Raw genomic sequence first — 24,423 nt, 5'->3', positions numbered from 1 at the left:
GAGTCCACACGGGTCCGCAACGGTAATATAGCTTAAGCTGATTTAATGCAAACAAATATTAAAAACATTATGTGTGTATTATTATACACACATATAGGGCATAAGATTTTCTACATATATATTTAAAAATAATATTAATAATATTTATAATATGTAAAATATGATATTATTTTACATAATATGATAATAAATCAGACTTGAAAAAATGTATGCCACATCAGATTTCAAATTAATGTTTCTTCCCTTTCCACTGTCAATTTTTCTTGTTTAACGCTCGCTAAGATTTATTTTCTCGGACTTGGTCAATATGTTTACACCTCTGAAACGTTATTACGATGTGACATAGAATAATGATGCTGTACAATTTTTATTGGTTATACTAAAGATATTAGAATTGTTACAGATTTGTAGCAATCAGTAGCTAAGTAGATTATTACTGTAATTGAGTACATAATTTTTTGATTCTCTCTTGATATAAAATTAAATTTTAAATTTATACATAACACAGCCACGCAAACAATAAGTGGTGTAATATGCTTTTTACCAGACCATCATATGCTATAGTATTTTTCGACGCTGAGCACGAATCCGCTATCAGAATTACGCCATCACATCTAATTTTATAGGATATGTTGGTCTGGTAAAAAGCATACACAACTTTTCTTGTGTGGCTGTGTATTCGATGTATTTTTGGTAGATATGTTATTGAATTTACTGTCCATTCGTGCCGACGCGACGCGACGGTTCAGCATGACTAAAAGCCGGGACCCCATTAGCCAACACCCGACGTGATACCACGCTGTCCCACGTGTTGCGACGTGGGAATGGGTGTACACATTAGACAACACGTGTTAACACGCCTGAAATTTTTGTACAGTTAAAAAATATATCAGTAGGATTACGAAAATATATTAGAAGTATCGATACCCATACCGATATTAGATTATAATCACAATACCAATATATTCAGAATCGAATATCGATAATTAATAAGATCAATCTTTTGTTACCGATTTTTTCTAGTTCTATTTTGTTATATTCGATGTTGAATCGATTCAAAATATCGATTTATTTTATTTTTTGGTCATCCCTACATCAGCTACAAAAGTAGATAGCTGCGGGACTAGAGAGGCAAGCGGAGAACAACACGCCGTAACACACATCGGTTAGATCTGGGACTGACGAATCGTCCATCACACGTGTGATAGCGTGTTATGGCGTCGGATGGTGTGGCATGTTACCTAGTGTTTACGCAATACATGTATTTAAATGGAAAAACATACGCACAGATCTTCACGACGTGGGGTAGCATGGCATCGCGTGGCGTGGCGTGGCATGTTGGCTAATGGGGTCCGGGCTTAGTGCGACAATAAAGCCGGGACCTCATTAGCCAACACCCGACGTGATGCCACGCTATCCCACGTGTTGCGACGTGGGAATGGGTGTACACATTAGGTAACCCGTGTTAACATGCCTGAACTATTTATTAGAATTAAAAAAGTGATCAGTAGGGTACGAAAATACTAGAAGTACCGTACCGATATTAGATTATAATCATAATACCAGTACACCAATGTATTCAGAATCGATTATCGATATTATTAAATCCATCTTTTGGGGATCAATCTTTTGTTGCTCATTTTTTCTAGATCTATCTTATTATATCTTTTTAAGATTTATTTTATTTTTGGGGCATCCTTACATCAACTACAAAAGTAGATAGCTGCTGGACTAGAGACGCAAGCGGGGAACAACACGCCGTAACACACGTCGGTGATATCTGGGACCGACGAATCGACCATCACACGTGTCATAGCGTGTTATAGCGTCAGATGACGTCGCGTGTTGCCTAGTGTGTACGCAATACATGTAATTAAATGGAAAAACATACGCACAGATCTTCATGACGTAGGGTAGCATGGCATCACGTGGCGTAGCGTGTTGGCTAATGGGGTCCGGGCTTAAGGGCCTTGTTGCGTGTACTAACAATTTCGTACCTGGACGAATATTTTCAAGCAAACAAGTGAGCAGTGAAAACCGAAGAATGATATAACCGTTGATATAACTCATAGTCTAAACATATCGGCACCAAATATAGGGACCAAAATCCAGGGACCTCCTAATTAACAAAACAACATCTTTCGATTTCTGTTTTTTTTTTGTTTGACTTTGTTACACCATCCTAACTTATGCTGAACAAGCCGAGTCATTTTGCCGTCTGATTTGTTATTCCTCGCAGAATATTCAGTTAGGCAGGCGTTAGTTTAATTAAATTGAAAAGTTATTTCGGTATTCCGATAACACAGAAATCATATATTAGTTTTACAAATCACGCACCTGTCAAAACTTGGAAATCTAATTCAATGAAATATTGTTAGCGAACTCTACGTAGAAGCTAATTATTATTCTTGCAACAATATTTGATGTTGAACATAAAATTTTCACAGAGTTTGTAGATTAGTTAAGTTTATTTATTTTATTGAAATATTAATTTATTTAGTTATTTCTATATTATAACAAATAAACGAACTAAATTTGCCTGATGGATACGTCAAAAAAGAGAAGGGGAATCATAGTTCCTCAAATTGTGAATTTCTGAAAAAGAGTACAGAATGTTTAAAATTCAAAGATGAACTTTATAGGATTTTGAAAACTATAAGAAATATGAAAGAGGACATATAATGGCAAAGCTTCGCCATTGTGTGTACAATGTTTTGAAATGATGATTTGAAAATTTGAATACTTGGTATGAAAAATATTAAGAAAAAATAAAGTTTGCAATTTTTTATTTTTTTTCTTGCTTTTTTTGACGAGGAGATGTGTACTTTATCATTGCCTTTTTTTTTATACAGGTTGAGTCTTAAATAAGTGCAAATATTTTTAGGGGTAGTATATTTCGACCTTATAAACTCGATTTTGCGAAAAAAAATTGGAATATTTCTTTTGTTTCTTAATTAAAAAACATAATATCTTCATAGTACGGCAACATAGGTTGTAGATTAAAATTACAAGAAAGAAAATCCAGGAAATATCCAGGGGTTCTCAAAATTTTAGCAAAAAAATTTTAGAAATTTTCAAAGTAAAATAACTCTTAGTAAAATAACTTTTATTTTGGATTTATTTGAAAAACGGTAAAGAGAAAATATGTTTCTTTTATCGAGATCTACCAGCCCTGAAAAGATTCGCACTTATTTAAAACTCGCCCTGTATAAGATGGTGCTATTAAATGTTAAATCCACGTTTCTTTTTTGATATGATGAGATAATCATCATTAAGCTTTTTTAAATACGGACCTAGACTTTTATTTTTTTTAAAGCTTATTATTTTCCAAATCCAATGACGTAGCATACTTCAAAACATGTATAATAAAGAACAATTCTTATAAGAGGCAATGCGTTGGACAGGGATGGGTATACGGTTTTACTTTTTTCATTTTCCATCATCATTAAAGGGTGTTCATTTAAAAAAATCAAGAAAAATTATTTTATATTTTAGTAAGTTTTGCGTAGAATTTTGAGAACCCTGTATGATTTAACACTACGATATATACGGGATATCCCTCTTAAGATGGATACAAACCAATATCTTGGTTGTTTGAGTGATCTTTTTCATTTTTGGCAGGAGGCTGTATGGCTATAAGACGTACATTTTGCCCAGGGTAAGAAATGCGATACCTCATAGACGTACGTTTTAATGGCGTTTGATATTTTTTGAGTCAAGAGTAAACTACCCTTAGGACAGTATATATTTCAAATCTGATAAATTATATTGAATTCTCCTTACCTAAGATACTTAAGTTCTATTTTTTATAAATATTGATACAGGGAGTCATTAAAATAAGACATTTTTATTTTTATTATTATTTTTTTAAGTAGGTACTTACGACGCCACTGGATAAACAACTGGTTTATTATCAATAACCAATTTATATCCAATTATCAATTAATAATCGAATGTTGGTCGAAGATGTTTAGAGCATATTTTTCAAAGTTAATTGTGATTGTTTTAAATAATTATTTGTTTTTTTTTAAATATTCCTCAATAAAACGAATAAAAATCATATTTCAGATTCCATTGAAACTGGGTTTTTAAATTATTTTGTAAGTCATTTTATTCATTTGTTAATGAATAAAATTAGTTAATTATTCATTAGCAAACTTAAAAAACAATTTTTTAAAGTAAACAAAATAAATTGAAAATATTTAGTTTTTTTTGTATCGTATCTTAATTATCATGAAAGGTATCTGAAGACTTAAATCGATTATTAATTGATAATTGGTTATAATTGGTCATTGATAATAAACCAGTTGTTTATCCAGTGGCGTCGTAAGTACTTAAAAAAATAAAAATGTCTTATTTTAATAACACACCCTGTATCAATATTTATCAAAATTAGAACTTAAGTATCTTGGGTAAGGAAGATTCAATATAATTTATCAGATTTGAAATAAATACTGTCCTAAGGGTAGTACTCTTGACTCGAAAAATATCAAATCCCATTAAAACGTACGTCCATGAGGTATCGCATTTCTTACCCTGGGCAAAATGTACGTCTTACAGTCATACAGCCTCCTGTCAAAAATGAAAAAGATCGCTCAACAAACAACCAAGATATTGGCTTGTATCAATCTTAAGTGGGACAACTTTTATATAGTAAAGTCAGTATAGACCATCTAAAGTAAATACCTAATATAGTTTTGATTTCAGGACAGCAATTGTGTTTGTAATATTTTTTTTTAAAAAGGCTGAAAATATATATTTTTTTGTATATCTATTAAATATCTCTGACACTAATAAATATCTTTACTCATATCTTAGGATTTTATAGAGTGATCTGAAAGGAAGCCAAAAATGTAACAATATACATATGGGGAAATTCAATTTAAAACATATGCCGATCCACTCAAACTTTTTTGAGCCACCCTGTAGAAGTTAAAATATTTTTCTAAAGATATATTTTCCTATAATAAAAAAAAAGTTTTTTATTCTGGAAACTACAGACGCCCGACGCACTATTATTCCCGGACCCTATATATTATATTTTCTGTCTTTCTTTCCAGAATGCTTCAAAGAGCTCGAGATACCAGTTACATCAACATCAACTGCGTAGATCCGCTGGGTAGGAGCGCTTTGCTTATGGCCATAGACAACGAAAACCTGGAAATGGTCGAACTGCTTATCGGATACAAGGTAGAGACCAAAGACGCACTTCTTCACGCTATATCAGAAGAATTTGTTGAGGCTGTTGAGGTTTTGCTAGACCACGAAAAGACTATACACAAAATAGGAGAACCTCATGCAAGTATTCTTAGCCAATTTAATGTAGAGTAGTAGACATGTAACTTTATAGAAGGTGTTTCAAAAACTTGTTTTATTACTCCTGGGCAGGTTCCTCACGTAAAAATAAAAAATATGAAAAGAAGTTCCTATAGGTGGGGAAATGCATAGTTTCAAGTTACTTTTGTAATTCTCTTATTTTTTCTTTCTTCTATCAGTGTGATTAAATAAATGGTTTATTAATTTTATTTTTGTTTTAATTTTATTAATTGTGATTAAAAATATCTAATCGAAAAAAAAATGAAGATTTTACTCCTGTAACTACGAAAAAAAAACAGAAATGTACCTACGTTGATATAAAAAAATAATCCTATTTTTATGTGAGGAATCTCATCATCATTATGTGAGGAATCTCATCTCAACACATATTTTTTGGAACACCCTGTAGATTGACTTTGCAATAATTGCATTTACAACAAATAGTTGAATTAGTTATAGATATAAATAAGACTTTTTTATAAATTTCTTCTGATTGTTTCATTAAACGGCAACATAAATAGTTTTTGAACTTATTTTTAAGAACATCAAAAATTTGGGTGAAAAGAAAGATTATTTAGGAATTTTCTACAAAATGCTAAGGGCTGATATTTGCAAAATTATCAGACAATTTTACAGTGGCCAGAAAAACATTTTATAGGACATCGTTAAATGATATATAAAAGGTAATTAAAACATGTTTATTGCTGAGATATCTTTTGTTATATTAAGATATGTTGTTATGATTTGTTATATTAAGATATGTTTTTAATAGTGTGTGCATTTTGATATTTACAGTCGATCATCATTTTCGTGTTACAGCGCTTTCAGATGGTCCGGTCCGCGCGTATGTTTTTTCAAGATAGCTCATCCGGACGGAGCATACGCGACCCATGTGAAATCGTTCATATAAACTCATGGTACTTGCTCGAAGTCGCGGACGGTCCGTCGCGGACGCTCCGCTCCATCTGAAAACGCTGTTAGATACTAAACTTTTTTATTAGACATTTTGACATTTTAGAAATAATAAATTTATGAACCAAATAAAAAAATAGTTTAATCATAAAAAAGTAAATACATAGTTGCTAATATACCGGGTGCGTCTCAAAAGTGGCTCACCCCTATAAATTATTTTTTCAGTTAAAAAAAAACGAGGTTTGGTAAGTTAGTATGTGACATAATTAGTTAACAGTTTCACCGGAAATTACTACAACTTTTGATTTTTGAATGGCACCCTCGGTATTTTTTTTAATTTATTCGATAGAAACATGGCTGGGAAACTTAAATGGAAATGACAGTTTATTAAAAATAGTTTTTCCTCCAAGATGCAGAGGCGCAAAATATTAAAACTGTCAATATTAACAATGCAAATGTCAATATCTGACAATAATAAAATTTGATTTTTTAACTGTCACTCAGAGACGCTTTTGTTGTGATTTTACGGTTTGATTTCGTTTTGATTTGTCGAATTATTGTAAAATTAAATTCCTTCAGATTTTTTGCCAGTATTCTGTTTTAGACAATGTTTTTTAAAAATGGTGGGACAATTTGTGTTTTGTAATAACTCTTACTTATTTTTTATCATGGAGTTTAATTGTTGTACACCTGGTTTCCGAAGGATACAATGGTAAGTAAATTAAACATATCTTCTTACAGTTATAGATTTTTTAAATTAGTACTGCTAATAAATGCTATTTGCAGAGCAGTTATTTAATTTTTTTACGGTGCATGTAAGGAATTAAGGACGCGCGTTTTATATTAGCATGATCAGCAAATGATTACATCTAATTTAATTTGTTTTTATTATTTCAGGTCCCAAACGGAAACAAACTGGGAATCTTGCCTACACCAAAATTATATAGCCGTTTCCAATTCACTTCAAAGGGAGGAAAATTATGTAAAACTGCCTGCTATTTGCTGAAAACTGCCAAAGATTAAATTATAACTGTAACAACTTAATATATACTATTTCTAGTCTTTTTAATATATTTTTTAATTAATATCCGACATATAAGAACACTTTGTATGCTTTTAATTCAGTTGATTTATCGTTTATAATATGTTCAACCTAATTAAAAGCACACAAAGTGTTCTTACATGTATGTCTAAATTTATTTTAAATTAACTAAAACAGCCCCCCTTCTCCGCACCCCTCTCTTCTATTAGTATTTCTTCCTCCGTCTACTAGAGGCGCCCTTGTATAATAAAATTGAAATGTATTATAAGTTGCCTATCTATTTAATAGTATAAGTCTTTTATCTATGGATAGAAAATAACACTCTGAATAGAATGACATACTCGTATCATATCATATACAAACTAAAATATATAGGAAACTGAAATGATACCGTCTGTTGGAGAATTCAGTGGCGCCATGCATCGGGTCGTTACAGAACTTATGATACAATTTTATTTTATTTTACAGGAAACTTTACATTTTAACTATAGGTAACTATGTTGTTTTGTCCACTCTAGCGCCATCTATTATCAATTTTTTGGAACGTAATTTATTTTTTTTGTACAGAAATAGGTAATTTTTCTTCTATTTCTTATTTTTTAATAAGAATAAGTTACTCTAAGAAGCACTGTTTTTCGCACGCGATGAATAATTAAAGTTGTTTTAAGCAGGCCTTTTTAATTTTAGTATTATGCGTAGAGAAATATTATCTATGTGACGATTTGATAAAAACATTGGATTCATGTAATCATATAAAAATGCCTTTTATTCTGCATTTTTCCTCAATTTCTACCCAGGTGTTGTCTCGCCTCAATTCATTATGATAATTTGCGTTCTTAAAATAACTCTTTGTAGCTCTGTATAATCATAATGAATGTTTCACCATCCTTGATCTCAGTAATTAAACTGAATTCACAGGTTGTACGATTCCTTTGCTATGCTTCCGATCTGAAACAAATAAATATGTATAATTATGTGACACATCAAAAAAACCTCGAGTATGGTTTTTATAACGTAAAAATCCTTTTATAAGCAGGATTCAAAAACAATTGCTAATAAAGCAAATTTACATTTTTGAGTAGTATGCTCCACTTATTATATTTTTTAATTCTTACCTAACTTGGGTGTAAACAACTGCCTGGGTTAAATTCTTAAAAGAGGTCTTACAAGAGAAAGATCTTACCTCACTCGCAAAAACTGCATCATCTCCACTCTGGAAGATTCCTGGTTTTGGGATATCTGATCCTTTCTCTAAAATGATAGATACAATTTAAAAAATCTAAAACGATAATTTTAATAAACCAAATTCAGTTTCGATTCGTAATACATATTAACATTTTTAATAAACTTTGGAATATCTAATAATTATTGAATCACTCTCTGCCAAATTAAAGTAGCCAGTGCCATAACTTGTTTATTTACAGCTCAATTAACATATTTTTTGTTATAAAGTTGATATGATATTTTTTTTAAAATAATCTTCATTACTGAATATTTTGCGATTTTAATTTGGCCCACGGTGCGGTGTAGGTACCTACCCTTTTCAGTTACTGCTTTTCTCAGGTAACAGTACAAGTCTAATTCCAACGAGAGAGTGGTCCACCAACAAGTTCTACAACAAATGTTTGTTTTTAAATACAAGGTTTGTACCTGGATCGACATCACTGGATACCAAATTACCAGTAGGTTGATCATCTAAAAGATTATTTTAATTTTATTAGATCAAAATATCTGAAAACGTTCTTTATTTAACTAAATTTTTAACTATTTAACTTACCCATATAAACTGGTGTATATAAAAAGTCACTTGGAAGATAATTAACTTCTAAACCTCTTTTTATGCCAGGTACGTAATCTTGATTATAAAAATGTAAATCACAAACTCTATAAATCTTTTAAATATCTTGCTGGGTTGTATTTTCCATTTTAAGGTTTCGCACTTGATATCACTTTTGGAATAATGTAGGATCGTTCTTCGAGAATGTATGTCTTTTGGAAAACAAATCCATGCACGCCGACGCCGGCACAACATACTTATGAAAGGGCTCGTGAAAGGGTTTACGGCCTGATTCCATCATTATTTTTAATAAAAAGCTTAAACAATCACTAAAATTTCAGTAAAACTTTTTTCGATTTTTGACGGTGCATATTATTTATTTGATTAGAACTGACTTGATTTGATTTGAAGTGCCAAAAAAACTTCGCCTTAAGCGCGACCGGTGGTTCGTCACGGAACTAACAAATTTGTGTATAACTGGTTGCGGTGAAAAAGTCCTTTCAAAGATCTCAATTTCAGTTTCCCATATATTTTAGTTTGTATATGTATCATATGTCAACTTTTGCCATTTTCGCATATGGTTTATTTGAAATTATAACTGGCAGTTCGTAAGGAAAATTTGACTTGAAATACCAAGTGTGTGGTATCAAATTATTCGTAAAAAAATCTTTTTCCAAATGTGCTAATAAGCCACCCTCGTTCCATTTGAAAAATGGAGATATGATTAAAAATACGATTTGAGCATTTTCTAACTGGCCAGGACAAGAGACTGAAAACATTAGACGATCAAATCTATATTTCAAACGCTCCTTGATTAAGAATTAGTGTTTTTAACATAGTCATATAAGTTAGGCACACAAAATTTTAAAATACGATTTTTTAATAAGCGAGAATGTCAAAAGTTGACATATGATATGTCATTCTATTCAGAATGTCATTTTCTATCGAATAAAGTAAAAAAATACCGAGAGTGCCATTTAAAAATCAAAAGTTGTAGTCATTTCCGGTGAAAAAGGAAGTGGCCAAAAACTATTGAATGCATCAATCAATCCTAATTTATGTCATATACTCACATACCAAATCTCGTTTTTTTATCTGAAAGAATAAAAAAGTTATAGGGGGTGAGCCACTTTTGAGACGCACCCGGTACAGTATTTTTAGTAACAGTTAATTAGTAGTGATATATTTTAGTATCGTATTTTTGCTATATTATAATTTATTTTATAAATAAAAAAACTAGGCGCTATATGCTCTATGAAGTTGCAGTTGGTGTTTAAAATAGATATGTATTCATAATTCTATTTTCGTTTTGACTGTGTTACACTTCTAATGATCTAATAAAACATAAAATGGTCGTAAAAACGTATTAATTTTTATTAATTTATTATTTTATATTTTACAAGGAATGATTTTGGGATTGAATAAAGTTGCCGTTTTAGTTAGCGTGAATAAGAATAACGGAACGCTAAAATTATGCTATGCCAAAACTCTCCATTAGTTTCTTCAGGATCACCAGGTGGCTCGAAATAAGGGATCTATTTGTTTTATATCAGAGTCATATATACCTATTTCTAGTACATGACATTAGTCTATGTGCTAAAATTAATCATGACTTGTCTTAATCATGACTTAATCAGAGCTCTGTAGTAAATCAATAAATTCCTAAACTAAATCAAATAGTAGTCAGGATTATTTTTTAGCCAATAATTAGCTTAAAAATTAGATTAATGTTATTTTTGACCCAGGTTCTCGATCCAGTTAGTTTAATTGGTAAATTGATAGACAATATACCATACTATAAAAAACAAGATTTTTCGGAATGAGATTAATAGATCAGTAGATGACTTATAATGATCGATCTATCAATAAAAACTAAACTTTTGTTTACTTATAATATAATACTTTTAATATGCCTATTACGTCAATAACTTGAGAATTTTTATATATTTGAACAAATGTAAGACTAGAGTTTTATACCAAAACGCCTGTGTTTTTTACAAAAATACTTTATTATTTTTTTAGTAAAGTTGTGGGGGTGAGTTATTGTTTACTCTTCTTTCTAGGCATTTTTTGAAAAAGTGAAACGATGCATTTACATATGTACACAAAAAGACGGACTGAATACAAGATAGATTTTTGTTCTCATAACAGCAGATATGTCTAAAATATCTAAAATATTTGTTGATATTACATATTATAAAAATAAAATATTTATCTATCTATATCATCGAACCATTAAAAATGTAAGTGTATATCGTAAATTCTTAAGTTATGAATTTTGATGTATAGCAAGAAATTTAATTTCATAAATTTATAAAAGAAAACTTTATATTTTTACTATATATACATTAAATATTTAAAATTTTATAAGTGTTTAGTTTATTATATATTTATATAACAGTATGTCAACGGATTGCCTTTACAACAGGAAACACTTTTTTATTACCGATATTTTGGGAAAATTATATTCATCATAAAAAATTTTGCTTATTCTAAAATGGTTAATCCTGTTTGTACCAAATTTCCATATCATTTTAGAGAAAATTTGAAATAATATGAAAATATCGTGTTGACTTCCTAAAAATCAAAAGGCGTTTCTATGGTAATATTTCGATTTCAGTCTTTGATGGAGGGTTATTATTAATTTTGATTAACGTCATATTTTATGCTGTTGTTAAAGTACCACATTTTCAGATAACTATTATTATCAGTCTTTCCATAGCATTGAACTAATAAATTTTGTGCTTCTTTAACATTTTAAATCAGTAAAAAATATGACTTTAATTAAAATGATCTTAATAACAAACTATCAAGTAATGAAAACGAAATTATATTACCATAGAAACGCGTTTTTATTTTTAGGATTTAGAAAAAAATATACAATATTTTCATGTTATTTCAAATTTTCTCTAAAATAGTATGGAAATTTGGTATAAACAGGATTAACCAAAAAATTCAACAAAATTTTCATGTTTTTAATTGGAACTTAGAATCAAGTTTCTCCTATAATATAAGAATGGAATTATCAAGAAAGGTACGCAGGGTTCCATGCAAATGATTGTAAATCGACATGCTGGTTACAACTAGGTTGTTGTAGAGACTATGAAGGATAATACAGGGTGGTTCGAACTGTATTCTGGAAACTTTGGCAGCATATTATGCAGATAAAAATAAGTAAAAAAGTTCGAATAAATGTATATCCTAAAATGCTTAGTTTCGGAGATACAGGGTGTTAAAGTTTAATTTTTATTTCGATTTTTTCCAAATAAGTTCTAAAGTTCCGGTAATATTTGGATGGAAATTGGTGTCTGGGAGTTTTTTTACATGAGTGTATATCCTTTATATGTAATAAATGTATATCCTATGTAATAAATGTATATCCTAAAATGCTTAGTTTCGGAGATACAGGGTGTTAAAGTTTAATTTTTATTTCGATTTTTTCCAAATAAGTTCTAAAGTTCCGGTAATATTTGGATGGAAATTGGTGTCTGGGAGTTTTTTTACATGAGAAATTTGTATTTATGTCATTATGACTCCTATTTGTATGGGGCGCCACCTACATGTGTTTAAACTGCTTTGAAAAGTAATAACTTTTCGTCAGTACCTATAAAACTACTGAGTGAAAAAATATACATTTCCCTGATTTTCTACGTAAAAAATATATCTTGGTAAAAATCGCGACGAACAATCGTTCTCAAGATATTCAAAAACAAAACAATAAATAATACAAAAAATAAACACCCTGAGTAGATAGTTATTTGATTATTTGATTGGAATAACAAATTTGGGAAATTATTATTTTTTTTAAATTAATCATAAAATTTTCTGTGAAAAAAATGACGATAAAACAGTTTTTCCTGAACTTTTGACACAGAACATTTCAAATTTATGATTTCACTCTAATAACTATTTAGTTAACAAGTAATTTATGTCAGTGATGACAGGTATTGACAATTTCCATTCCAAATATCTCGAGAACCTTTACTCGTAGCGACTTTTACCAAGAGAACTTTTACGTAAAAGACTTCGTAGATGTATATTTTTTTACTCATTAATTTTATATAGGTACGGACGAAAAGTTATTAGTCTTCAAACCAGTAAAAAATATGTAGCGCCCCCTACAGGTAGGAGTCATATTGACATCAGAATCAAATTTCTCATATCAAAAAACTCCCAGACACCAATTTTCATCCAAATAGTGACGGAACATTCAAAATTATTAGGAAAAAAACGAAATAAAAATGTAACTTCTACACCCTGTATCTCCGAAACTAAGCATTTTAGGACATACATTTATACGAACTTTTTATTTATTTTTATCTGCAGAATATGCTGCCGAAGTTTCCGGAATACAGTTCGGACCACCCTGTATACGTCTCTCCAAATCACGCAAGGACTATTATATCCGACGACACCAGCAACAAACTACGAAAACAAAAATAAATGAGATAAGCAAATTGTTTGCGGTATGTTTGATCCGAAAAAGTGACACTTTACTGACGTAGTTCTTGGAATCGACGTCCCGTTTAACGATATGCAAACGAGAAAAGGGATGAAATGACAGGGTGAAAAGGGAAATTGTCTAGAAAAGAGAGACCGATATAGCGGATAGTTTAACAGTTGTTTAGATTGATGCACAATATGGTGGCGTAATGGTGTTTGTTTGTTCGTTGGGTTTAAGTTGTTAGGAATAAACGATGCCAATATGCCGAGTTGCTTGTAGGCTGCGATTTATTTGGGTTTAATAATATCTCTGAACTTTCGACGCCTTGAGGGATGGTTACAATAATTGTTTGTACGAATAGGAGATATTCACTCATAGGCACGAAAAACGGGCACCTTAAAGTTTTGATGTATGTAAAGTTATATACTCCTATTATTTTTAACCCTATTTTCATGATTTTTTAGCAAACTGTATATAATTATGTTAACTTTAATTCGTAAACTAAGTTTTTTATAAACTTTAGTATTTGACATATTATACAGGGTTAATCGATGGGTTCTTTTTTATCCTAACTTTAAAACACCCTGTGCAATAATTTCGTGTGTAAATTTTCCTAAAATATAATTTTACAGTCAGAACCATGACTCCTGAGCATTTTGTTTTTTGATTCATGTCAACACATGCTGTGGTTAATTTCTAAGAGCGAAATGAAATGACCATGATCAATTTGCAATTATCATTACTTTTTGATGTCATTTTTTAATATGACGAAATGGTTTTCGTGATTATTGTCGTAACGTCATATTACGCTGTATTAGATACTCTAAACTAAATAAAAAAAAACATTAAAGACTAACGATACAGTCCTGGTGTTAATAAACATTAATAACGATAACAGAACTAACAATGTTAAATAAAACATCTGTAATACTCAAGTATACAAACAGAAAAAAAAATAAAATATGCCCTAATACTTTGTGATGCTTCCCTTGGCTGCTATAACTGCCTGTATACGGCCGTTCACACTATCATTGAGGCTGCATATATCATATTGCATTATGCTTTCCCATTCTTCTTTAAGACCCAAGCGATGTTCATTTAATGAGGCAGGTACCGCTTCGCGACCTCTAACCCTCCTACCAAGCATTTCCCAAACGTCGAACATGATAAGCAGTTCATAGTAGTATATAGCTCATAATAATCACGAAAGCCGACTTATCATATTGAGAATTAACTTCAAAAAGAAATGATAATTAAAAAAATTGCGAATTGATGGTGGCAAGTTCATTTCGCTCTAAAAAATTAACCAAAGCATGTATTGACATGATCCAAAAAACAACAGGCTCAGGAGACATGGTTCTGACTGTAAAATTATAGTTCAGTTAAATTTACACGCGCAATTATTGCACAGGGCGTTTTATAGTTAAGGTAAAAAAACAACCCCTCGATTAACCCTGTATAATATGCCAAACACTAAAGTTTATAGAAAACTTAGTTTACGAATTAAAGTTGATATAATTATATACAGTTTGTTAAAAAAATCATAAAAATAGGGCTAAAAATAACAAAAATATAACACTTTAACCCTTAAGTACTAACACCCCGTCTCACAGACGCAACGTATTAGCTGGACATATGACATCTCCCCCCCTCTCCGCTTCTAATTATCATTCAGCTATGTAATTTCAATACGTATCAAAACAAGTTAAAGGCCGGCAGGGCAATTTGCGAAAGTGTGTAGTTTTCGAAATATTTTAGTTTAAACTGTCGATGCCGTCTGACAGACGGAGTGTTAGCGTTAACGTAATTTTTTTTTTCTAATTTTTGGAATGAACTAAGCACTTAGTAGCTCAAAACATGTGAAGTATGGCGAGCAAAATTATAAGGATACTCTTAACACTGCGTATCGGATACACGTATCACGATCTGTCATTTGGACGTGTTTTGATACAGTATAACGATACAATTGACTTGATACGCCGTGACCCGTCTTGAGGCGGTTTTTCTCCGATCATCAAAGGGGCATTGAGGGTTCGCTGAGAAGAATTGATGAACATGATACGACGATACAAGGTGATTTGTTGTACCGTCCATATACAATGATACGCACGCTTGTACGCTGGTACGTATGAATTTTATAAGTATGGACGCTTACTTTGGCACGATATGCATATTCAGTCGACACAGCCCAAATAAACGTCCATACTTACGATACAAGCTCTTGATACGTGATACATGATCCTGATACAATAGAGTGCTACATATGTGGACCCGGCTTTAATGGCCGGCAGGGCAATTTGCGGAAGTGTGTAGTTTTCGAAATATTTTAGTTCAAACTGTCGATGCCGTCTGACAGACGGAGTGTTAGCGTTAACGTAAGTTTTTTTTTCTAATTTGTGGAATGAACTAAGCACTTAGTAGCTCAAAACATGTGAAGTATGGCGAGCAAAATTATAAGGATACTCTTCTAAAGTGGTTTGAAGAGACTGGCAGCGATAATACCAAAATAGTGACATAGAATCCGAATGTGGCAAAAATTTTGCTATAGAGGGGGATCATAATTCTGAATTCGAATTAGAAGGTAAAAAACGGTTTTTAACTAATATCTAATGGTATGTAGCTTTGTATGTTTTGTTATAGATGATGAAAATATGGATGTGAATGATCAGTAGACTAATATCGAAGAAAGTGAAGTGAGCAATTTGTTTGAAATGCGCAAAAAAGTGTGTCGGGAACAAGCCCATCTTTAGGCATTGTCATTTTTTTATTCTTTATATTTTATTTTGCTTTGTTGTGCTTAGTAGATATCCGTTTATATGCTAAATATAATAATAAATATATTTTTTTATTTTCCTTTCGTTTTTTTTTCTATCTCGATGAGAAACAAAGTTATGTCAAAAATCCAAAACTAGTACTTTTATTTCAAAAATATACTAATAATAATATGTTTGCATAATATAAGCATTCGATATTTTTTTCCTGTAGTTTTAATTCTAATGATTCACCCCACTTACAAAAAATCTGTTAGACACAAACAAAATATGTATTTTTTTTAATGCGTCTCTCAGACGGTCTGTTTGTATAGGCGGGATTATTTCAATATGTTAGTACTTAAGGATTAAATTTGACCAAAAATTTCTCCGTTGCGTTATTTTTGCATCTGAGTGTACTCGTATATTGTGTTCTAGTGGAGCGATTTTGATGACTTTTTAAGTAATTTGTAGCTAAGTTATTTGACTTTTTAGTGTCCCTTTTTAAATCAAAAATGAAAGGTTTCTATCTATCTGTTTATTATACGAGGGAAAACAAAATCTTGATATTTTGGTGAAAGTTTGAAACACCCTGTGGAATATATTATCAAAGCAAGGAATTTAAAAATCATTTTATTACTTAAGCACGTCTTTTCTCGATAGTTTGATTTTTGATTCATCTCAATAGCTTTATTTTTATTAAAGATATTAGCTTTTGAATAAGACATTAACGATTTACAGCAATTTTAGCATTGATTTTGAGTCCTCATCAACACACTTATAAAATAGTGTTTACCCAACAGCGACTACTTATACGGATATTACTCACCTGTATACATGCAAAATAAATAATAACACACGCGTGAGTTTTTTAAGTTATAACAAACTAGTGTGTTATGAATTCCCTATCATATACGCCACGATACTTTTCTGGCAGTATTTGTGAAGTAGCCGCCTCTGCCTGGTTAATAATTTCTTGCGGAAGATCTTCCTGAATCATTTTTCTTTAAAATCTGACTTGCTGGTTGATAATTCACTATTTTATCGTTAAAAAATCGCGATATATCTAAATGACGTCTTAATGTCAGTGCTATTTATCATTTACAAAAAAACAAAACGCACAATGGGACCCTGCGTACCTATCTTGATATTCCATTCTTATATTATATAAGAAACTGGATTCTAAGTTCCAGTTAACGCAACAATGAAAGTAGAACTGGTAGATCCTTTTACATCAATTATTCTTTAGAGACTGGACATGAAACAGTTCTGCTGTTGGATAAAATTTTGGATGGCACTCGCGTTTTATAGCATATAAGTCACTTGAGAAAATTAGCTAAACATTGTCCAGCGTGAGTTATATAATATGTAAGATAACATATTAGTACCATAAATAACTATTATTGTTTTTGTAATGTGATTGAAAAGTCATATATTATTATGATTTATTGACTGATTTACTCTAGTAGAGATAGTTTTAAGTTCAAGTATGAAAGAGATACTAAACAGTCAAATAATTTAGCTACAAATTGCTTAAAAATCATCAAAATCGGTCTACTAGAACACAATATATGTATAAAACTTTAAAATACATAGAAATTTTAAAGTGGGCGTTTTTCGTGCCGGTGGGTGTAGTTGCATCTATTTTGTCTCAAAATTCATTTGTCTCAAAAAATATCCTAACTATTAGTAGTATTTATGTCATGGAATCAGTGTTATTTGTAAGTGATAACAAAGATCTATTTTCAGAATGCAATAGGGATCATTATCATGATACAAGATTGTACAAAAATTTTAAATCAGAAAAATGTAATTATACCTTTGTTCAACAAAATGTAAAATTTAGTGCTGTAAAAATTTACAATTCTTTTCCCGTAGCTATCAGAAACTTGCCAGGAAACAAACTAAAATCCGTTTAAGAGGGTATTTAATAAAGAAAGCATTTTATTCAGTGCCGGATTTTTTTTTCAGATAGCTCATTAGCGATTTTAATTTGAATATTCAAAAAAATGTATATTCAAAAAAATGTATATTTCTAATGCCGGGTCCAAACCAAGCAGACAAAACAGAGACATGACAGAAACATTCATGTTTTACGACAAAGTTGCGACAAATCCAATGCATTTCTGCGATAGTTTTGTCTCGTTTTTGTTTTGTTTCAAAATTCGGAGACTTTTCAATGTCCAGTCTCGAGTCGGTAAAGATCAGAGTGTCTATGTTTTGTTCGTATATTTTACGACAAGTTGTCGGCACAGTGTGGATGGCGTGTGCTGCCAACAGTAGGAGACCAGTGAAGTCACACATGGTTAATAAAACTCATTCGCAACAACTAAACTTTTGACTTTGTTGTACTTTTGTCCTTGCGGTGTGGACAATTTGTCTCAAGTTTGTCTTGTCAGAATTCCCCATTTTTTGTCGCAAGTTTGTCTTGTTTTTGTCTCAAAATCGTGTTTACTTTTATGTCGCCTTGGTCTGGACCCGGCATAAGATATATCTAGATTTAAGGAAATTATGTTATTTTTTTCTACCCATTCAATAGTAGTATTATATTTTTGTTTTCTTTGTTTAGACGAGTTCCACGTTCATATAAAGATTATTTGTATTTTTTTTACTGGAATGAATAAATTATTATCTACCTATCCTTCTATAACACGTTTCAAAGGTAATAAAAGAAATAAACGAAATGACAGGTTTTACAGTTATTGTATTATCACCTAGGGTATAGTAATTTTAGATTATTTTTAGTCTAAAGAATAAATACACTTCAGTGTAGTTTACATTATTTTCCTTAATAATTTTCAGAGTTGGGAAGCTTTGCCGCCAGATACTGCCACTTTCACCCCAGATATAACCCCACTAATATTATCTGCTCATCGTGATAATTATGAAATTATTAAAATTCTACTAGACAGGGGTGCCACTCTTCCTATGCCACACGACGTAAGGTAAGCATATTATTAACTTTCAGAGATATACTGTTGATAGGAGATAAATCCTCTTGGTAATTACTAAGTTTAATATCAAAATAAAATTAGTATAGTCAAAGTGAATTTTCAAGCAGTTTAGACATTGTTTGCAATATTGTTACTGGTTAATTTAACTAGGTAAGTGTTCTAACAGAATTTCCTTCTAGATTAACTACATTCAAAAACAAGCTCAGTAAAAAAACAATTTCTCAAAATTTTAAATCAAATTCAAATATTTAAATTTCCAGTGGAAAGGTCGGGTATTTATGAGATTTCATAAAGAATGTATTCAGAAATTTGTTGGGCAAACTAGGAGATCAATGTTAACTAGATTTAAAGTAGAAACATATAGTAGACGGGATAAATCTTGCGTTGCTCAATACATTGTTGATAAAAATCATTGTATACAGGGTTGTTCACCACATACGACACGGAGTATTGTAGTTAAATCATTAGATTTTTGCAAATTGTTAGTTTTGGATTCGTTGAAGAACTATTAGAGCTACAATTTAAAAATATTTTTGCAAGATACAGAGTGTCCCAACTAAATAAAAAATATCAAAGTTTTATTTTAAAGTATTATTTATTTAAATGGAACACCCTGTATATTATTACATTTTTAGTTTCTACGATTAAAATAAAGGTAAATTTGATTAAGGTTTATCACACTTAATCCTTACCGTTTCTCTAACGTCTAAAAATTTTAAGGCTTTATTTCTCCAAGGGTATCAAAGTTTTTAATACTAAATATTTACTGAAGTTTATTTATTGAACAGTTATTGTGTTGCAATTAAAAAAATAATACTACCTCATACAGAATGTCTAAAAATTTATTTTAAATAATTTCTAGCTTTAAACGGCAATAACTTCTTTAATTTAAATGAAACACCCTGTATATTTTTTGAGAATCAGATGCATAATTTAATTGTCTATCAAATTATATTATACTATTTTTTACCTATTTCGTCAAGTTTTTGTAGAAAATGCATTTTCTTATTACTTAGACCTCCTTTATCAATATACCCATGGAATATTGACATTTTAGATTATTTTTAAAGATGTAACAAATTTTTAAAGAGTACAGATACTAATATTGTTCATTTATTTAATTAAAAAATAAAAAAAATGTCTAAATATTTTATGTGACAAAACTTTCAAGATTTGTCTGTTAACATGGTAGTGTGGCCTTTATATAATTATAATTAAAATAATTTACTGAGCGGTAGGCAGAACTTGGATAATGAGAACACCGACTTTTCAGAGCGTAAATATAGTTTCGATTATATATAAAAAAACAAAATATAGCCAGCTAAAAGTAGAAATTAAGGCATCGCACTTTTATGGTAAGGGTTCTTTCTAAATTCAGTTACTATAAACTCTATTGCCACTTACCTTATTACGTCAACATCCGTCAGCATTTCATCAACAACAAGAACCTGTCGAAGACTTCATTGATCTCCTTGTAGATCTTCCACTTCGGTCTTGGATTCATTCTTTACATTAAACCACTCCACCGGTTATCACAGTGTTCTTTAAGATAGTTTAATATTTTAGTGAAAAGGTGAGAGTAAAAAAATAAAATGCCGATTTTTCACAACACCTAACTATATTTAATATAAAAAAATAAATAAATGAAAATAAAGAAAAAGATTTAACAAGACATTTATAATTAATGAAAAAAAAAGGAACGAAATTTAATCAAAAATAACTAATAAATGATATTAAAATTCAGAAGTGATAAAGTTAAAAATACAAAATATTCTTCTTATTAGTCTAATCTAAATTATCTAAAATTAGCATACAATTCAAATCTCTCTTAGAATTTTCGTTGCCAGAAAATTAATATGTCAAAAAAAATATTAACTGAACAATTGGATTTAAATTAGAATTTAATAAAAAGAACAATTGCAAAATAATCATTTGTGTGATGACATCTAACTTTTACTAAAGCCTTTAGAACAAACAGAAAGTCTTAAATCGTTAATAAAAATATTAAAGAAAATCTAAAACAACAAATTAAAAATCTTTATACATGAAATGTTTAAAATTTCCTAACTTGAGAATTGAATATTTAAGAAAATCTTTAAATAGATAACTTACTAAAATTATTAAAAAGAAACCACTGGATAATATAAGATCTACACGGAGTAAATTCGACCGTCTAATTTAAAAGTCAGTACCGAACTGATCCAAAAAACTATATTCCTAAATCTCGAAATCTTTAAAATGGGCGGGTAAAAAGAATAGGGAACCACCAAAAGCCGAGCCATTCTCAAATCCTCTTCGGGTTCGCTTTTCAGGAACCGTCTGATTGGTCTGAGAAAACCTCAACTACCCTGTCGTTTCCGGTCTAGTTCGCCCTACTTGTCACAGATGTCGTTACTATGAGCATTTCTATATTATTTCCAAATTATTACTAATATCCGTGTAAATATTATAATTACCGTAAACACAATTACACATGATTAAATCTAACCCTAAATAAAGTATATTTTAAGGTCTGTCCTTAAAAAACCAAACAAATCACATTTATTATTTGATTTCATTAGATTCGGCTGTTTTATCTTATAAGTTTATTTATTTCACATGCTTTTGGATATTTTGGATAAAAAAGGAGGACGGTCCTTAACTTTCAGAATATCATTACGTGAACTTTACTTTAATATTTAAATTAACAATTATACTTGTTTTTATCCAAAATCTGTTTGTATTAGCCTTGGGAGGTCTATCGTGAGAAGAGTGTCGTCTTAGGAGTTTTATTGCTTTCTAGGGGTTTTGCTTATATAATCTCGAAGTTAAAATTTAGGGTTTTACAGCCTTAATGACTGATGCTAGTCGTTTCTAGCTGTTTCAAAGCAAGTATTATATTAATTTATGGACGTGGGATTTTACACCCAACAGAAAAATATTTAGTTTTTCTCAGAGAAACGGGTCCTTCATTCTAAGCAGTTTTTACGATCTTCTGAAAAAAAAACAATTTAAGGGCGGAAACACATGATACACTTTTAACAAGCTAGGTTTGTTGTCTGCTCTAAAATATTCCATTACAAATTACCCTCTACCCTAGAGTGAAGCTATTGTTTCCATTAATATCAAAACAAAAGAAAATTGAGAAAAACCACCCACTAAAATAAAAAAACAATAAAGAGAAAAAAAAAATCTAACACAATTAAAAATAATGGCCAAAACAAACAAAACAATAGGTTCACGATATGATTCCTGTTACAAAATGTTAAAACTATACTAGTACTTAACTAAACTGAAGTTCCTTGATTGTTCGTTGACTCCTATTGGATGTGGACCGCGATTCTTCGGTGATTTACTTTCCGCGCGCGTTTAACCGATTTGCGTTTCCGCATTCTCGAATCTCGTGTCGTTTGCATTTTTTTCAACCTTTTGATGCACTGTCTTGGCGAACACTTAACGCTCACTGTCTTTGTCAAAATTTGTTTTCACTGTCGTAATGTCTCAATTCTGCATTGACTTGCTGAATTCTTACTTGTGCACTGTCCTGAATTATCACCGTCCGATCGAAGTCAATGGCCCGTTAACACGCTCGCGAATCAAAGTCTCCACGTACTGTAATATTCCCGAAACTATTGCTGCATGGCCTCACCTGTGATGTTCATCTGGATGGCCTCGGAAATTCGGCCATATCACTTGCATCCCTGTGATATTTGCATGCTGTTCTGCTTGAACGGAAAACATCCTATTTTCCATTCTGTTGACTTTGTCCCCGACTTTTCTCTGCATAAACTTGCATTTACGTTCCAACTGTCCCCGTCAAAATGCTGCTCATTTATTTCGGATATAGCATATACATAGGCTTAGATTAGTACTTGACTGCGTCTCATTCCGAAAACATCCTGTGTATCAACTCCATTCTGGATAAGCATCGCCATGACTCTGGTTGTATACAAAAACAGGTTCTCGAACTCCGTGTTACTGTTTGGTTAGGCATATCATGACCAAACGTGGTAACTTCTCTGCTGCATAGTGTATGTCATGTTTCTCAATCTTGTTGTTAGAACTATATTACTCCTCTATATATTTATTGTTGACTGATGGGTCCGGTAAAATTAACTGTGGTCAGTACTCCAATCTCCAACAGATATATGTGTCTGTCTCAAAATTCTCTGGGGGTACTGAAATTTTGGTATGTATCTATGCCTAACCATCCATTTACTGTGTTTCTCTGGATCCCTCAGAATATCACTCTGTAGTTGGTGTTGTACCACTGACGTGACATTCTTCACATACATAGTCTTCCGGAGAACATCTCGCTGAACTCAGGATCTACATCATACTTCCTCCTTGAAAACAGTCAAAACCTTCAACTCTATTATCGATTGGCATCATTTCAACAAATAAACCCAAAAAAAACAGTGGTAATATGGATGATTGTCAGAATAACGAATCCTATAAAATATTTAACTTTCTAAAACAAAAAAAAAATTAAAACGTTCTTACAAGAGAAATATGTTTTCGAAAAGACAATTTTCTGAAAACAAAATACGTTAATAACGATGAAAATTTCACTCTTCGTCACAGACAACGACTTCGCATCTATGTTCATACTTCCTTCACATTCTCTACGTTTCAAACACCACCTTATTTTACAACGAATGTCTTATCGATGTGGGCCTGTCCTTATTTCCATATTTTGACCATCACACTCAGACATCAGGTTCTCTTATATTATAATAGAACTCGAGTTAGTTAATTCTGCATTTTTGTAGCATCCGATCTATCAGGTAAACTGTAGAATTTCTGACAATATTACAGCATTTATTTTCCTGGTTACTTTCAAAAATTTAGATATGCTAAAACTCAAAATATTTCTTTATTTGTGACTCTAATACGTGATCTACTAAAATAACACCCTGTAAACAGTTTAAGCAAGAATTATATCAAAATTTTAAAAAAAAAAAAACTTGGGAAAAGAAATACGAGTTAATAAAATAAATGTTAAATAAACCAAAAATGTATAAATATCATTCAAAGTATAAAATTCACGGTGTACCTAAAATTAATAATGGAAAATAAATTTATTTCGGTTAAAAATAAAATATCTATTATGGTTATCTAGTTATAAAATTTACCACATCAAAATACTGTTGGCATGACCAAGTCATTAAAAAGGACCTATATATATATACCTGGAAATATAACAAAATTAAATATTTTAGATGGATTTCCTCTCAGTTAGTAAATCA

General features: G+C 30.9%; 2 protein-coding genes across 3 annotated transcripts in view; one reads left to right on the top strand and one right to left on the bottom strand.

The window, feature by feature from the left end:
• LOC115874611 (transient receptor potential-gamma protein) overlaps positions 1-24,423 on the top strand; it is a 312,812-nt gene that overhangs the window by 78,828 nt on the left and 209,561 nt on the right. The window contains exons 4-5 of the mRNA XM_030889819.1: positions 5,061-5,298; positions 19,044-19,186. Of these exons, the coding sequence (XP_030745679.1) occupies positions 5,061-5,298; positions 19,044-19,186 (381 nt within the window). The remainder of the gene's footprint in view (positions 1-5,060; positions 5,299-19,043; positions 19,187-24,423) is intronic.
• LOC115874614 lies at positions 8,129-9,000 on the bottom strand. Of its 2 annotated transcripts, none has more exons than XM_030889823.1 (3): positions 8,809-9,000; positions 8,386-8,521; positions 8,129-8,218 (listed from the first exon to the last, which is right to left on the bottom strand). In XM_030889823.1, the coding sequence occupies exons 1-3, from the start codon at positions 8,963-8,965 to the stop codon at positions 8,206-8,208; spliced, it is 306 nt and encodes a 101-aa protein (XP_030745683.1). In that variant the 5' UTR covers positions 8,966-9,000; the 3' UTR covers positions 8,129-8,205. The 2 variants fall into 2 exon arrangements, with proteins under 2 accessions (XP_030745683.1, XP_030745684.1); XM_030889824.1 differs by having other exon boundaries at positions 8,454-8,521.

This window comes from Sitophilus oryzae, unplaced genomic scaffold (genome assembly GCF_002938485.1).
Source record: "Sitophilus oryzae breed Bouriz unplaced genomic scaffold, Soryzae_2.0 scaffold_1297_pilon_pilon, whole genome shotgun sequence".
In the NCBI taxonomy this organism is placed as follows: Eukaryota; Metazoa; Arthropoda; class Insecta; order Coleoptera; family Curculionidae; genus Sitophilus; species Sitophilus oryzae.
The sequence above is the reverse complement of the archived record's forward strand: the minus strand, read 5'-3'. Positions and strand labels throughout refer to the sequence as shown.

Coding starts and splice junctions, on each gene's coding strand:
- LOC115874614 (XM_030889823.1), bottom strand. CDS start 8,965: ATGATCAACCTACTGGTAATTTGGTATCCAGTGATGTCGATCCAGGTA. Junction 8,522..8,808: donor AAAAGCAGTAACTGAAAAGG/GTAGGTACCTAC, acceptor CTATCATTTTAG/AGAAAGGATCAGATATCCCA.